General features: G+C 33.1%; 1 protein-coding gene across 7 annotated transcripts in view; it reads left to right on the top strand.

Moving 5' to 3' along the window:
• Nucleotides 1-8,963: 8,963 nt before the first annotated feature.
• Nucleotides 8,964-15,000, top strand: part of LOC122248351 (retinol dehydrogenase 11) — an 11,986-nt gene continuing 5,949 nt past the window's right edge. For 3 of the 7 annotated variants that reach the window (XM_086540039.1, XM_086540037.1, XM_086540038.1), the window contains exons 1-8: nt 9,201-9,743; nt 10,354-10,984; nt 11,603-11,695; nt 12,065-12,189; nt 12,351-12,465; nt 14,271-14,462; nt 14,588-14,697; nt 14,844-14,933. In XM_086540039.1, coding sequence (XP_086396165.1) covers nt 10,834-10,984; nt 11,603-11,695; nt 12,065-12,189; nt 12,351-12,465; nt 14,271-14,462; nt 14,588-14,697; nt 14,844-14,933 — 876 coding nt within the window. In that variant the 5' untranslated portion in view covers nt 9,201-9,743; nt 10,354-10,833. Of the gene's footprint in view, nt 9,744-10,353; nt 10,985-11,602; nt 11,696-12,064; nt 12,190-12,350; nt 12,466-14,270; nt 14,463-14,587; nt 14,698-14,843; nt 14,934-15,000 lie in introns of all 7 variants that reach the window. The other 4 variants (XM_086540041.1, XM_086540042.1, XM_043008311.2 and 1 more) reach the window with 4 other exon arrangements.

Genomic DNA, 15,000 nt, shown 5'->3' with positions numbered 1-15,000 from the left:
GTAAATCTATAATGAAAGGTGGTAAATCTATAATGAAAGGTGGTAAATCTATAATGAAAGGTGGTAAATCTATAATGAAAGGTGGTAAATCTATAATGAAAGGTGGTAAATCTATAATGAAAGGTGGTAAATCTATAATGAAAGGTGGTAAATCTATAATGAAAGGTGGTAAATCTATAATGAAAGGTGGTAAATCTATAATGAAAGGTGGTAAATCTATAATGAAAGGTGGTAAATCTATAATGAAATGTGGTAAATCTATAATGAAATGTGGTAAATCTATAATGAAATGTGGTAAATCTATAATGAAATGTGGTAAATCTATAATGAAATGTGGTAAATCTGTAATGAAATATGCTACATTTACAATGAAATGCAATATATCTATAATGGAATGTGGTATATATACAGTGAAGTGTGGTATTTCTATAATAAAATGTATATCTACACTGAAATGAAAAGTGTATATATACAGTGAAGTGTGGTATGTCTATAATAAAATGTATATCTACACTGAAATGAAAAGTGTATATATACAGTGAAGTGTGGTATGTCTATAATAAAATGTATATCTACACTGAAATGAAAAGTGTATATATACAGTGAAGTGTGGTATGTCTATAATAAAATGTATATCTACACTGAAATTAAAAGTGCCTTATGTATTATATATTGTGAAATGCGAGAAATGTTTAATGCTTTATATATTATGTCTAACGTAATGTGGCAAGAGTATAATGAAATGAAGAGTCCTTTTTATATTGTGTAATGGAATGTGGAAAATATTTATTGAAATGAAAAGCTTTTTTATAGATTATAGGTAATGCTATAGGTATAATGAAATGCATAATCAATTGATTATTGCTATATGTAAAATGGAAAGTATGTTTAATAGCTGATTTCTGTATGGAATCTTTGATATATATACATATCTTGATCAACCATTTTTAGAATGTGACCAATTATGACGCGTAATCGAAATGTCATATTAATGAAATACTTTATTGATATTCCTCAATTAATGATTATATCCAGTATGACAATGATAAATAGTAGATGTGTCTGTAATCGTTGTCACGTAATCAACTGATTCTTTCACATACTCCGTCTGGTAAACTGTCTTGAGGATCGGCCAAGCGTTCGTCATGGTGGTAGCTACATAAACTGGTAAATATGTGGTGGAGCTGAAGACATCAACTTCCGTGTATGTTGCAGTTGTTGTAATAGACGCGGAAAGCGTCCTCACAACAGATATTGTCGATACAGTTGTCGCCGTAGTTGTCCCCACAACTTGCATCACGTGGTCGTCAACATCGGTAGCCGAGTATGTGATGCTGATGGTCTTGGGTTGGTAGCTGGTTGAAGTGTATGCCCGATTCTTCTCTTTGATGTTGAGCTCTGTAACGTAATGTGTTGAGTAAGACAGCTGAGGAGCCTGATACTGAGAGAGAGTTTCCGTTTGAGTAAGCGTGTAAGGGAAACATTTTGTAGTCGTAACGCTAACATGAGTATGCGTGACATCCACGAGAGTGACGGTCGAGAGGACGGTTGTGGCTTGTAGTCGCGTACTTGTCAGCGTCACCGAGGAAAATTCATCTTGACACTCTTTGACTGGTAAGTCTGGCTCAAGTCCTTCAATTGTAGCAAGCAGAGAAAAGAGCGTCCACAGAACCAAAAATTTCATATTAAAGCTCATATTGATTGTTATGTCAAGCCGTTTCGATAGGGAATTATGTTCAGCAATGGTGTGACTTGATCTTATATTTGAATCCGTCCTAAGGGAACACCGTTATACAAATGAGATCTTTAGCGGGAGCTAATTCCAATGCAAAGTCACTGGGAACAAGGGTGCTTCAGCATAATACTATTACCAAAGCAGTATATTCAATAAGTTTTGCAAAATGTACATTTATTCTTCCTTCATAATGTGGAAATAAATATTATATTTACCTGCATTAAAGTATATGCAAATAAACAAGGATACGTGAACATATGACAGTATGCTTCTATGAATATAGTGAGAAGAATGAAATGATGTAGAAGTACTTTCATCACGGAATTTACAATTTTTCCTTGTATCCTTAACACTTTGAAATGATAATACTAGAAGTGAAAAAAGGTGTTTCAACATATCACGCATAAATATATGCTATGGACTTGGAGAAGGAATATTGTTTCAAATATCATATGATTTTTTTCCTTCTCTTTCTTGATAGCAAGTCAACATTAGTTCTATATGTAATCTTCGATCAATATACTTCGAAAGGCTATATATACAATTGATCTGGTATGTTTACATTTAAATGTGGTAAATCTATAATGAAATGTGGTAAATCTATAATGAAATGTGGTAAATCTATAATGAAAGGTGGTAAATCTATAATGAAAGGTGGTAAATCTATAATGAAAGGTGGTAAATCTATAATGAAAGGTGGTAAATCTATAATGAAATGTGGCAAATCTATAATGAAATGTGGTAAATCTATAATGAAATGTGGTAAATCTATAATGAAGTGGTAAATTATATGAAATGCAGAAATGTGAATGCTTTATAAATCTATAATGAAATGTGTAAAAGTATAATGAAATGTGTAAATCTATAATTAATGAATGTGGAAAATCTATAATGAAATGAATCTAAATGATGTGGTAATCTATAATGAAATGATATATAATGAATCTATATATACAGTGAAGTGTGGTATGTCTATAATAAAATGTATATCTACACTGAAGTGAAAAGTGCCTTATGTATTATATATTGTGAAATGCGAGAAATGTTTAATGCTTTATATATTATGTCTAACGTAATGTGGCAAGAGTATGATGAAATGAAAAGTTCTTGTTATATTGTGCAATAGAATGTGGAAAATATATATTGAAATGAAAAGCTTTTTATAGATTATAGGTAATGCTATAGGTATAATGAAATGTATAATCAATTGATTATTGCTATATGTAAAATGGAAAGTATGTTTAATAGCTGATATTTGTATGGAATCTTTGATATATATATAGATCTTGATCAACCATTTTTAGAATGTGACCAATTATGACGCGTAATTGAAATGTCATATTAATGAAATACTTTATTGATATTCCTCAATTAATAATCATATCCAGTATGACAATGATAAATAGTAGATGTGTCGGTAATCGTTGTCACGTAATCAACTGATTCTTTCACATACTCCGTCTGGTAAACTGTCTTGAGGATCGGCCAAGCGTTCGTCATGGTGGTAGCTACATAAACTGGTAAATATGTGGTGGAGCTGAAGACATCAACTTCCGTGTATGTTGCAGTTGTTGTAATAGACGCGGAAAGCGTCCTCACAACAGATATTGTCGATACAGTTGTCGCCGTAGTTGTCCCCACAACTTGCATCACGTGGTCGTCAACATCGGTAGCCGAGTATGTGATGCTGATGGTCTTGGGTTGGTAGCTGGTTGAAGTGTATGCCCGATTCTTCTCTTTGATGTTGAGCTGTGTAACGTAATGTGTTGAGTAAGACAGCTGAGGAGCCTGATACTGAGAGACGGTTTCCGTTTGAGTAAGCGTGTAAGGGAAACATTCTGTAGTCGTAACGCTAACATGAGTATGCGTGACATCCACGAGAGTGACGGTCGAGAGGACGGTTGTGGCTTGTAGTCGCGTACTTGTCAGCGTCACCGAGGTAAATTCATCTTGACACTCTTTGACTGGTAAGTCTGGCTCAAGTCCTTCAATTGTAGCAAGCAGAGAAAAGAGCGTCCACAGAACCAAATATTTCATATTAAAGCTCATATTGATTGTTATGTCAAGCCGTTTCAATGGGGAATTATGCTCAGCAATGGTGTGACTTGATCTTATATTTGAATCCGTCCTAAGGGAACACCGTTATACAAATGAGATCTTTAGCGGGAGCTAATTCCAATGCAAAGTCACTGGGAATAAGGGTGCTTCAGCATAATACTATAACTAAAGCAGTATATTCAATAAGTTTTGCAAAATGTACATTTATTCTTCCTTCATTATGTGGAAATAAATATTATATTTACCTGCATTAAAGTATATGCAAATAAACAAGGATACATGAACATATGACAGTATGCTTCCATGAATATAGTGAGAAGAATGTAATGATGTAGAAGTACTTTCATCACGGAATTTACAATTTTTCCTTATATTCTTAACACTTTGAAATGATAATACTAGAAGTGAATAAAGGTGTTTCAACATATCACGCATAAATATATGCTATGGACTTGGAGAAGAAATGTTGTTTCAAATATCATATGATTTTTTCCTTCTCTTTCTTGATAGCAAGTCAACATTAGTTCTATATGTAATCTTCGATCAATAAACTTCGAAAGGCTATATATACAATTGATCTAGTATGTTTACATTTAAATGTGGTAAATCTATAATGAAATGTGATAATTCTATAATGAGATGTGGTAAATCTATAATGAAATGTGGTAAATCTATAATGAAATGTGGTAAATCTATAATGAAATGTGGTAAATCTATAATGAAATGTGGTAAATCTATAATGAAATGTGGTAAATCTATAATGAAATGTGGTAAATCTATAATGAAATGTGGTAAATCTATAATGAAATGTGGTAAATCTATAATGAAATGTGGTAAATCTATAATGAAATGTGGTAAATCCATAATGAAATGTGGTAAATTTATAATGAAATGTGGTAAATCCATAATGAAATGTGGTAAATTTATAATGAAATGTGGTAAATCCATAATGAAATGTGGTAAATCCATAATGAAATGTGGTAAATCTATAATGAAATGTGGTAAATCCATAATGAAATGTGGTAAATTTATAATGAAATGTGGTAAATCTATAATGAAATGTGGTAAATCTATAATGAAATGTGGTAAATCTATAATGAAATGTGGTAAATCTATAATGAAATGAGGTAAATCTATAATGAAATGTGGTAAATCTATAATGAAATGTGGTAAATCTATAATGAAATGTGGTAAATCTATAATGAAATGTGTTACATCTACAATGAAATGTAGTATATCTATAATGGAATATGGTATATATACAGTGAAGTGTGGTATGTCTATAATAAAATGTATATCTACACTGAAATGAAAAGTGCTTTATGTATTATATATTGTGAAATGCGAGAAATGTTTAATGCTTTATATATTATGTCTAACGTAATGTGGCAAGAGTATGATGAAATGAAAAGTTCTTTTTATATTGTGTAATGGAATGTGGAAAATATATATTGAAATGAAAAGCTTTTTATAGATTATAGGTAATGCTATAGGTATAATGAAATGTATAATCAATTGATTATTGCTATATGTAAAATGGAAAGTATGTTTAATAGCTGATATTTGTATGGAATCTTTGATATATATACATATCTTGATCAACCATTTTTAGAATGTGACCAATTATGACGCGTAATTGAAATGTCATATTAATGAAATACTTTATTGATATTCCTCAATTAATAATCATATCCAGTATGACAATGATAAATAGTAGATGTGTCGGTAATCGTTGTCACGTAATCAACTGATTCTTTCACATACTCCGTCTGGTAAACTGTCTTGAGGATCGGCCAAGCGTTCGTCATGGTGGTAGCTACATAAACTGGTAAATATGTGGTGGAGCTGAAGACATCAACTTCCGTGTATGTTGCAGTTGTTGTAATAGACGCGGAAAGCGTCCTCACAACAGATATTGTCGATACAGTTGTAGCCGTAGTTGTCCCCACAACTTGCATCACGTGGTCGTCAACATCGGTAGCCGAGTATGTGATGCTGATGGTCTTGGGTTGGTAGCTTGTTGAAGTGTATGCCCGATTCTTCTCTTTGATGTTGAGCTGTGTAACGTAATGTGTTGAGTAAGACAGCTGAGGAGCCTGATACTGAGAGACGGTTTCCGTTTGAGTAAGCGTGTAAGGGAAACATTCTGTAGTCGTAACGCTAACATGGGTATGCGTGACATCCAAGAGAGTGACAGTCGAGAGGACGGTTGTGGCTTGTAGTCGCGTACTTGTCAGCGTCACCGAGGTAAATTCATCTTGACACTCTTTGACTGGTAAGTCTGGCTCAAGTCCTTCAATTGTAGCAAGCAGAGAAAAGAGCGTCCACAGAACCAAAAATTTCATATTAAAGCTCATATTGATTGTTATGTCAAGCCGTTTCAATGGGGAATTATGCTCAGCAATGGTGTGACTTGATCTTATATTTGAATCCGTCCTAAGGGAACACCGTTATACAAATGAGATCTTTAGCGGGAGCTAATTCCAATGCAAAGTCACTGGGAACAAGGGTGCTTCAGCATAATACTATTACCAAAGCAGTATATTCAATAAGTTTTGCAAAATGTACATTTATTCTTCCTTCATAATGTGGAAATAAATATTATATTTACCTGCATTAAAGTATATGCAAATAAACAAGGATACATGAACATATGACAGTATGCTTCTATGAATATAGTGAGAAGAATGAAATGATGTAGAAGTACTTTCATCACGGAATTTACCATTTTTCCTTATATCCTTAACACTTTGAAATGATAATACTAGAACTGAAAAAAGGTGTTTCAACATATCACGCATAAATATATGCTATGGACTTGGGGAAGAAATATTGTTTCAAATATCATATGATTTTTTTCCTTCTCTTTCTTGATAGCAAGTCAACATTAGTTCTATATGTAATCTTCGATCAATATACTTCGAAAGGCTATATATACAATTGATCTGGTATGTTTACATTTAAATGTGGTAAATCTATAATGAAATGTGGTAAATCTATAATGAAATGTGGTAAATCTATAATGAAATGTGGTAAATCTATAATGAAATGTGGTAAATCTATAATGAAATGTGGTAAATCTATAATGAAATGTGGTAAATCTATAATGAAATGTGGTAAATCTATAATGAAATGTGGTAAATCTATAATGAAATGTGGTAAATCTATAATGAAATGTGGTAAATCTATAATGAAATGTGGTAAATCTATAATGAAATGTGGTAAATCTATAATGAAATGTGGTAAATCTATAATGAAATGTGGTAAATCTATAATGAAATGTGGTAAATCTATAATGAAATGTGGTAAATCTATAATGAAATGTGGTAAATCTATGATGAAATGTAAATCCATAATGAAATGTGGTAAATCTATAATGAAATGTGGTAAATCTATAATGAATGTGGTAAATCTATCATGAAATGTGGTAAATCTATAATGAATGTGGTAAATCTATAATGAAATGTGGTAAATCTATAATGAAATGTGGTAAATCTATAATGAAATGTGGTAAATCTATCATAAAATGTGGTAAATCTATAATGAAATGTGGTAAATCTATAATGAATGTGGTAAATCTATCATGAAATGTGGTAAATCTATCATAAAATGTGGTAAATCTTTAATGAAATGTGGTAAATCTATCATGAAATGAGGTAAATCTATAATGAAATGAGGTAAATCTATAATGAAATGTGGTAAATCTATAATGAAATGTGGTAAATCTATAATGAAATGTGGTAAATCTATAATGAAATGTGTTACATCTACAATGAAATGAGGTAAATCTATAATGAAATGTGGTAAATCTATAATGAAATGTGGTAAATCTATAATGAAATGTGGTAAAGCTATAATGAAATGTGGTAAATCTATAATGAAATGTGTTACATCTACAATGAAATGTAGTATATCTATAATGAAATATGGTATTGTTACGTCGGCCGCCTCGTCTATCTGTCGCACAGAGACAAAAACCCACTGGCGTAGCAGTATATATACAGTGAAGTGTGGTATGTCTATAATAAAATATATATCTACAATGAAATGAAAAGTGCTTTATGTATTATATATTGTGAAATGCGAGAAATGTTTAATGTGGCAAGAGTATGATGAAATGAAAAGTCCTTTTTATATTGTGTAATGGAATGTGGAAAATATATATTGAAATGAAAAGCTTTTTTTATAGATTATAGGTAATGCTATAGGTATAATAAAATGAGGCAAATGTATAATCAAATGATTATTGCTATATGTAAAATGGAAAGTATGTTTAATAGCTGATATTTGTATGGAATCTTTGATATATGTAAATACCTTCATCAACCATTTATAGAATGTGACCAATTATGACACGTAATTGAAATGTCATATTAATGAAATACTTTATTGATATTCCTCAATTAATAACCATATCCAGTATGACAATGATAAATAGTAGATGTGTCGGTAATCGTTGTCACGTAATCAACTGATTCTTTCACATACTCCGTCTGGTAAACTGTCTTGAGGATCGGCCAAGCGTTCGTCATAAACTGTTGCAGTTGTTGTAATAGACGCGGAAAGGTTCTGCCTCAAGCAAAGTCCTGTGGGGACTCAGATGCAAAACCAAATAATATATGTGTGTTTCATAGTATACGAATAACTTTCATGATATTTTCTCTTTACAGCACACATCGGTCGAAGGCTATCAAAATTGATATCCTTCGTTCGATATGTAACTTTGAATATAGTTACGATTTATATTTTGTTCCTACTGGGGTTGTGTTTTGTTCAATCTGTGTGCACTTTACTGTGCTTGTATGTCTGATTCACACACACACACACACACACACACACACACACACACACACACACACACACACACACACATATATATATATATATATATATATATATATATACATATACATATATATATATGTATATATATGTATATATACATATATATATATCTATATATATATATGTATATATATACATATATATATATACACATATATATACATATATATATACACATATATATACATATATATATATACACATATATATACATATATATATATACACATATATATACATATATATATATACACATATATATACATATATATATATATATATATACACATCTATCTATTTATAAACACACACACACACACACACACACACACGGATATGCCACAGTCCACAGCCGGCCGGTGGCGGCGCTTCTGTGAGTACTGATGTTTTAAGCGACGTAAACAAGCTGGAACCCCGAGGTATAGATAATGTGAGATTATCAGATATGATATTTTTTCATTAGTTATATCTTATGGCAGACTTTGTTCTCTATCTTACGTTTATCAGTTGCAGTAGAGAACATTTCTGACAGGGTAAGCATTTAAGATCTTCTTTTATGTATAGAGATAGTGACTCTTAACTTGGAAACTCGTTTTGTGTAAAAAATAAACATTCGATTTGTTCTAATCACATGAAGAACATGAGGATATTATGATTCTTGTTTGGAAGTCATATTATAATTATCAGAATATGCATGAGAAAAACCTACATGTTGACAATGTATCCTTGAGATTAATTGACAAGTGAGGAACCAGCATTTTACACCAGAACTTACATGTGGAATATTTAATAGCCTTTACTGTAGTGCCAAAAGCCTTGGAGATAAATTGTCAAATTCACTATGATCACTTCAAAATATAAGAGACAACACACAACTTGTTTTGGAAAGCCATGGATCTCCAAAACCATAGTTTTACCTATTATATGTATAATGAAGTTGACCGATCCAAGTGTTAAGGTTTGGTGCGAGTGACATCATAGCGTCATATCATTCTTATGGTTTCACCTGATGTCTGGAATGCATGTGCAGAGCATACTCTAGAGCTATACACCCATAGGCATGGTTTATATTTCTTATTGATGCACATTAGGTGTTCTACAGCAAGTTAACCCCTTCGACACGATGACGCGTATACTGCGTCATCGCAGCGCTCGCGTCAAATCCGAGGACGCGCATACTGCGTCATGGCTCAGTTCTGGTGGAATTGCGTTTTCTTTCTTCCGGATACTGTACGAGATCTTTCAGAATAGAGCTCGGATATGATACGATATATTACTAGACTTTCATTATTAATAATTTATTACATAAGAGTGGGATTTGCTTATACCAGGGGAGGCATTGATGGACCCTGCTGGCAATCATTTTATTATTTATTTATGTAACATTATGTTAAAATATAAAACATATTATGATTAGTTTACCATACTATTTCAATCGTTTTCTTTGGTTATCTGAGTGAGGCCTCCCACCAAGGTCACTCTTTCCATCTTCCTCCCAACCCATGTAAATAACTTGTCACATGCATATGGGGGAAGAGGTTAACTATGCATATTTTGATATATAACACATGATGATTATGTTGAGGTTTTGGCTATAAACTTGTAGAGGTTTTGGCTTAAAACTTGTCATATTCAGTAGCGACGTTTAAAATTTGGCGCGCGCGGGCAGCTCGGATACGGCGCGAGGAGCGTTTTCTACTGCTCGGAGTGAAGAGGTTAAGTATCTATAAATATAAGATTTTTTTCACAAGAAGTCTATTTCAAGATATTACACAGAAATACCACAAAAAAGCCATAGAACTCAAAGAAGTCATCGAACAGTTTCTTCTTGTTTGAATGAATTTCTTATGAAAAAAATTCAAATATTATGATGCATGAACAGAGTTTGCTTATTAAATGTTTTGTAAAGGGCTGTGTAAAGTACATAATTTTTTTCAAATAACTTTTTATGGCTGGCATTGACATTACCCAAACAGCCTTGGTACGAGGCAATGGCACTATTAACGGTGTGGGTTTTCTGCTACAACCAAAAATGCCTAAAGTCATGCCAATCTAACAAACACTCTTTTCAGGGGATAAGGTATATAAACTCATAGTAAATGTTATCATATGCAGATGCCATGTAGTTTATTTTAAGGTTCCTTAGTTTGAAATAGTTTGATAAATGTAAATTAAGTCATGCATATACTTAAAATATGTTTACAGTTTGCAAGATGTGGTGGATTGCACTTAGCCTGTTAGTCCTGATTGTGGTGATCAGAATCTGGTACAGACTGCAATCAGGTCACTGCACATCACAAAAAACACTAGATGGCAAGACTGTTATTATCACAGGTGCCTCTGCAGGTAAGAAGGGAAAGAACATTAAGTTTAATATCCTTGTTTTATGTCATGGAATATGGTAAATGTTAGAAATCTATTTTCATGAGGATCAAAATGTTTGTTATTAACCCATCCCCGACGGGGGAATTCTAGCCTTGAATGTCCAAATGCCGGGGCGTTCAAATTATTAGGCCTAAATCAATTGAATGGCTGGCACAATACTGTGCCGCCCGGCAACTGGGCTTTTGAATGCGCGGTACACATGCTGTACCACCCGTCCTGTGTGGGTTAACACTTGTGCGGCAGACATTTTTCATGGGATCGGATCACTTTCTTACTGGGTATTTTCTTTTGTTGAAATGAAGATATTTTTCTTGTAGTTGTGTAACTAAGGCATCAAACCAAAAGCCAATTAGTGTCACTTTGCTAATATATCATATAAAGACTCACATGTCAAATCTTAAGTCTAGAAAATCATAGAAAACTCACACATCTGAAGATGCCCAGTCCAAGGTGACCATCTTATATGTGGTCTCTCTTGGAAGAGTTGATAGAGATTCCTCATATATTATTTCCTGAATATAATATAAACTTTTTTCCTTGTTTTTATGACAATTTCAATTCATACATTTTTCCTCGTAGGTATTGGTAAATCTACAGCTTTTGACATGGCAAGAAGGAAAGCTCGGGTCATCCTTGCCTGCAGGAATTTAGAAAAGGCTCAGAAAGTGGCAGGTACATTATAAGTTTTCTTTCATTTTAATAGTTTTAAACTTTCATATAGATTGATTTCTCTCAGGAAGTACAATGTATGCTTTTTCTCTCTCTCTCTCTCTCTCTCTCTCTCTCTCTCTCTCTCTCTCTCTCTCTCTCTCTCTCTCTCTCTCTCTCTCTCTCTCTCTCTCTCTCTCTCTCTCTCTCTCTCTCTCTCTCTCTCTCTCTCTCTCTACCTATGTTACCTCATCCTTTTGAGATGTACGTAATCACTTGTCTCAATAAACTCGTCAAAGTCAAAAAAAAAAAAATCTCTCTCTCTCTCTCTCTGTCCATCTTTCCAACCCCCTGTGGTATGTCATGTTAGTCTTCTTATCAACATATTCCCAGATGAGATCATCAGGGAGACTGGAAACAATTCAGTCATAGTACGGAAGCTTGATACGTCAGATCTGTCCTCTGTCCGAAGTTTTGCAAGTGAAATCATCAAAACAGAAGATTCTCTACATATCTTGGTATGTCTGTGTCCTGACAAATTACTGTGAGTTTTTTTTATCAAGACAAGGCATTGTAGAGTGTTTGAGAGCAAAATAGCTAGCGTTAGTTTATCAATATATATTATCCATATTCTTTTTCTATACTCTTGATTATTTATTGTATGTTTTGCTAATTCCAGATAAACAATGCTGGAATGGCTGGCCATCACAAAAGGGAGTCCACTGCAGATGGCTTGGAATTAACAATGGCAACAAATCACTATGGCCATTTCCTTCTCACTAATTTGTTATTGAGTAAGTGATTATTTCAGACTATTTCTCATGGAAGTTTGGGACCATGTGTTACAAGGTTTTATAGTTAGTGGCAATCGGAAATCATTAGATTGTTGGTTTATCATTTTTTTATGGATTTAAAGTCTGACCTGACAGTCTTCTCATTTGTATATGTAAATATTAATGGTAGAGTTAAGTGGTGTTTTTTTTACTATCAGTTTTGATTTAATATCTTTACTATTATTACTATATAATATTTTTTAAACTTTTTCTTTCGTTATGATTATTATTGCTTGGTCATCCATAGCAATGACACTACCTCTAGATATGAGATATGTAACTCATTTAAAAGTTTTCTTTCTTTCATTACATATCAATCAATGTAACTTATATATATGTCTGCTTCATGAAATTATCATTTCTAGAATTACAGGTATTTTTATATTTGCTTTGACTGCTTGGTAAGAACTAGCCATATCTGACTCTGAAACCAAACTCAAGTATAGGATCAGGACCCTTTTGCTTAGGCCATGGCACTTTATCTGGGGAAGCACGGGAGCCAGACCTTGAGTGTTCTGTGCCTAGATCCTGCTTTTTTCATATGTGAGGGAAGGTCTGTGGAATATCTTTATGCAGTTATAACATCATTAGATTAATTTCAAAGCCACCTTAGATGTCTCTGGCCGAGAGAATTGTAATTTTGAATTGAGCAAAATGGGAGGCTGTAATTTTAAAATAACCAAAATAGAAGGCTGTAATTTAAAGTAACCAAAATGAGAGGCTGTAAATTTAAAGTAAACAAGTAACCCAGAGTTAATATGACTTACACAGTCACTCTGATTTCTTTTGATTTTTAAGGATTCATGAAATAGGAATTTCTTTTTACAACCAAATTCCTTAAAATAACAATGCTGTAAAGTAAGAAAGTTATATGTAACTGCACACTGACTTTCCCATAGATTAGTTTACATTTTCACCTGGTTTAAAATAATTAGTTCATCCACAAGCCTTCCCTATGAAGGGTGTAGAGTGTGGTCAAGCTAAAACCCTGCCCATTAAATTAGAGTTATTAGTGGCTATGAAGTATTTTGCCCTTGGATCAGTGTGATATAGAACCTTGGATTTACTGACTTTTGAAGGGGATATAAGTAACAAAATTTTAAAAACTAAGAAAATGCAGTTGAAGTTGAAGTCACCAAATGTGTATGTTTTTAGTGTCTATAAGGACAAAGAGGGGGTAACTAACCACAAGTTAGAGATATAGTTTACTGCAAAAAGATGACAATGACAAGTGCAAGTTTTAGTTTTGGAAAGGGTGTTACATTGCTCCTCATAATGCAGGCCTTGCCATTAGTTCTTGCACTGTAAGAAGAAATTGACAAGATTATGACAAGGTACAAAAAGCAATTTGTTAATCCTGTTAGAAAATTTTAAGTTAGATTACTAGGCTCTAAGCCAGGGTAGCTGCTAATCCAGTTAATTTTGTTGAAAATGCTGCTGGTACAAATTAGTTTTTTTTAGAATAGTAGATAAATCATATTTTGAGTGGAGATTGTAAAAAGTATGCTTTCACCTCTACTAATGACACCTGGTAGTTTACTAGGCAAAGCCTATACCTCGTCCAATGTCTGGTCTGTAAGGGTTAGAGAGGTGTAAAAATTATGCCTAGGATAGATGTAGACATCAACTTATATTTTTTAACTTTGAAAATCTATTTCATATTCATTTTTCTTTTTTTTTCTCTTTCTCTTTTTAAGAAATAGCAATTATGTGAGGTGTATGAAAATTTCTAATAGAACCAATACATACTTTTTGATATCTTTAAGATCTCCTGAAGAAAAGTGCCCCAAGCAGAGTCATCAATGTGTCTTCCAAAATGCACGAGTATTGCCGCAAACTGGACCCCGAAGACCTCAACTTTGAGAAGAGTTCCTATAGCATCTTTGAATCATACAACCGAAGCAAATTATGTAACATCCTCTTCACCCTAGAACTTGCTGAAAGACTTCATGGCACAGGTAGTGTTTGGGTGTGTTGCGGAAAAACTTTGCTAATGAAAAAGCTGAAATTCTGTGCTGTTTTTTGTGGAAGTGATTATTTTATTATCCTTTGTTTACTCTTATTTTTATTCTGTAATTGGCAGGAGTTACAACAAACAGCTTGCACCCTGGAGCTGTGGACACTGAAATTGCCTACAAGATGGGAGGCTTCGCTGGTTATGCACAAGCATTTCTGTTCAAGCTGATGGCCAAGGTCTTCAATTTTTCTCTTCTTTATTTCTTTCCTTCTTTATCTTTGTCTCTAATGCTGAATTAAGTTGATTGCAACTGTCACAAATGTTTATTTTTCATCTAATAATGATTTTGAACAGTTTATGGCTTTGATTCATTTTCTCCCAGGATTGTGAACTCGGCGCCCAGACCACCATCCACTTGGCTGTTGCAGACAGTGTGGAGGGCATCTCAGGAAAATACTTTGTGGACTGCAAGGCAAGATAAAATCTCAGTTAGAGATGTATGAGTCTGGTATGAAAGATAAGAGATATTCTGATGATTA

The sequence above is a fragment of the Penaeus japonicus genome, unplaced genomic scaffold, assembly GCF_977035675.1.
Source record: "Penaeus japonicus unplaced genomic scaffold, GWHDUDI00000001_assembly GWHDUDI00000009, whole genome shotgun sequence".
NCBI lineage: Eukaryota > Metazoa > Arthropoda > Malacostraca > Decapoda > Penaeidae > Penaeus > Penaeus japonicus.
This window is presented reverse-complemented; position numbering and strand designations above follow the sequence as displayed.